Here is a 2479-nt window from a genome sequence, read left to right as displayed (position 1 = left end):
TTGAAAGCTTGGAGCAGGATAGTATGAAAGTGTGGGAGTACCATATGGAGTTTGCGCGCCTGTCCAAGTATGCTATTGACATGTTGCCCACTATGGAGGCTAGAGTGCACCGGTTTGTACAGGGCCTTAGCCTCTTGGTTATATGAGGCCTCTACAACTGCCTTGAATTCTGAAATGAACTATGGTAAGATGGTGGCATTTTCTCAAGCCACAAAGACCTGTAAAATGAAGAATAAAGTGGAGCGTCAGAGTAACAGCATGGCCCGATCCGCGGGCAACTTGGGTGGTGGTAGGTCAGCCTTCAGGGGTGGGTCATCAGGGCCATTTCAATCATTCGCTCAGTCTTCGATGAGTGCACAATCATCTGGACCGAGTTAGGGCAACAGGGGACCCCACCAGCAGGGTCGGCCCGATAGAAGGTTTCAACAACGGAGGTTCCCATGCCCTAAGTATGAGAGGATGCACTTTGGGGCCAACTTCATGGACTTACCTATATGCTATGGGTGCGGTGTGAGGGGTCACATCCAGAGGTATTGCCGCTTGTCCTGCCAAAACATGGGCAGAGGTGCGGCGCAACCAGCTAATTCTGTAGCTACTACATCCACAACACCTCCAGCTCGAGGCACCCCAGCACCCATAGGGCGTGGTGCAGCTAGGGGTGGTGCACAGAATTCGGGAGGACCCAACAAATTTTATGCTATGCGGAGGCATTGGGATTCAGAGGCTTCACTAGATGTTGTCACAGGTATATTGTCTGTCCAATCCCATGATGTATATGCTCTTATTGATCTCGGTTCCACTTTATCATATGTCACTCCTTATGTTGCTATGGAATTTGGGATAGAACTGGAACAACATCATGAGCCGTTCTTTGTGTCTACTCCAGTTGGTGAGTCTATTTTGGTCGCGCGGCTTTATAGGGATTGTGTTGTCACGTTACGTGGTCGGGACACTGTGGCCGATCTTATTGAATTGAGAATGGTCAATTTTGATGTGATGATGGGGATGGATTGGCTTTATTCTTGTTTTGCCAAGCTTGATTTCCGAACCAGGACTGTTAGGTTCAAATTTCTAAATGATCCAGTTATTGAGTGGAAGGGTGATGATGTAGTGCCTAAGGGTAGGTTTATTTCTTACCTTAAGGCCACGAAAATGACCAACAAGGGGTGTATTTACCATTTGGTCCGGGTTATGGACACCGATGTTAAGGCACCTACACTTGAGTCTGTGCCTGTTGTGAATGAATTTTAGGGAGTCTTTCCGGATGAACTCCCTGGGATCCTACCAGACAGGGAGATTGATTTTGGGATTGATGTGACGCCAGACACGCACCCTATATCTATTCCACCCTACAGGATGGCACCAACAGAATTGAAGGAGCTAAAGGAAAAGTTAGGAAGGTGTGTGACTTATTATTTATGGTGGGTGAGAAGTTTCTCTTGAAAGTCTCATTGATGAAGGGAATCATGAGGTTTAGGAAGAAGAGCAAGTTGAGCGCAAGGTTTATAGGTCCATTTGAGGTGTTGAGACAAGTTGGGGAGGTTGCTTATGAGCTTGCTTTGCCTCCCAGTCTATCGGGGGTTCATCTGATTTTCCATGTGTCTATGATCTGGAAGTATAATGCCGACAGGTCGCATGTGTTAGCCTACAACACTGTCCAGTTAGATGAGAGTTTGGGTTATGAGAAGGAGCCAGTTGCCATTGTTGGCAGGCAGGTTCGACAGTTGAAGTCCAAGAAAATTTCTGCGGTAAAGGTTTAGTGGAGGGGTCAACCAGTCGAGGAGGCGAATTGGGAGACCAAGGAGGACATGCAAAATAGATATCCACACATATTCAACACTCCAGGCACGATTCTAGACCTGTTCGAGGACGAACATTTCTTCAAGAGGTGGAGAATGTAACGACCCGACCGGTCGTTTTGCTTTCTAGATCCCTGTTCCCCTAATTAATACTCCCCGTATATGATTTTACTGTTTTATGACTTACGGAGATGGTTAGTTCGGGTTTGGAAGGGTTCGGGTTGAAATCAGAACACTTAGTTCCTTAATATTGGCTTAAACTGGTTAAGTTTGACTTGAGTCAACGTTCTGAGTACACGACCTCAGAACCGGAATTTGACAGTCTCAATAGGTTTTTATGATGATTTCGGACTTGGGTGTGTGTTCGGATCGGGTTTCGGATGAACCGAGAGCGTTTCAGCGCTTAATATTGAAAGTTGGCGCATTGAAAGTTTTCAAGTTCTTTAAATTTGGTTTGAAGTAGGATTTAGTGTTATCGAGGTCCGATTGGGATTCCATGCCTGGGAATAGATTCGTATGGTAGTTTTTGACTTGCACACAAAATCTGGTGTCATCTCGAGTAGTTTAAGTAGGATTCGACGCGTTCAGAGTAAGTTGGAAAAACTTAAAGTTCATAAGTTGATTCAATTTTGTTGTGGGGTGTGATTCATAGTTTTGATGTTGTTTATCATGTTTCGAGA

At 45.6% G+C, this 2479-nt stretch overlaps 1 protein-coding gene across 1 annotated transcript; it reads left to right on the top strand.

The window, feature by feature from the left end:
- The first annotated feature begins 555 nt into the window (after nucleotides 1–555).
- On the top strand, nucleotides 556–1760 carry LOC117273317 (uncharacterized). The gene is made up of 3 exons (XM_070190170.1): nucleotides 556–1107; nucleotides 1252–1400; nucleotides 1631–1760. Exons 1-3 carry the CDS (start codon nucleotides 556–558, stop codon nucleotides 1758–1760), a joined length of 831 nt encoding a protein of 276 aa, XP_070046271.1.
- The last annotated feature ends 719 nt before the right edge of the window (nucleotides 1761–2479 follow it).

This window comes from Nicotiana tomentosiformis, chromosome 12 (assembly GCF_000390325.3).
Source record: "Nicotiana tomentosiformis chromosome 12, ASM39032v3, whole genome shotgun sequence".
NCBI classification, from domain to species: Eukaryota; Viridiplantae; Streptophyta; class Magnoliopsida; order Solanales; family Solanaceae; genus Nicotiana; species Nicotiana tomentosiformis.
Note: the sequence above shows the minus strand (reverse complement) of the source record. Positions and strands in the feature narration are given on the sequence as shown.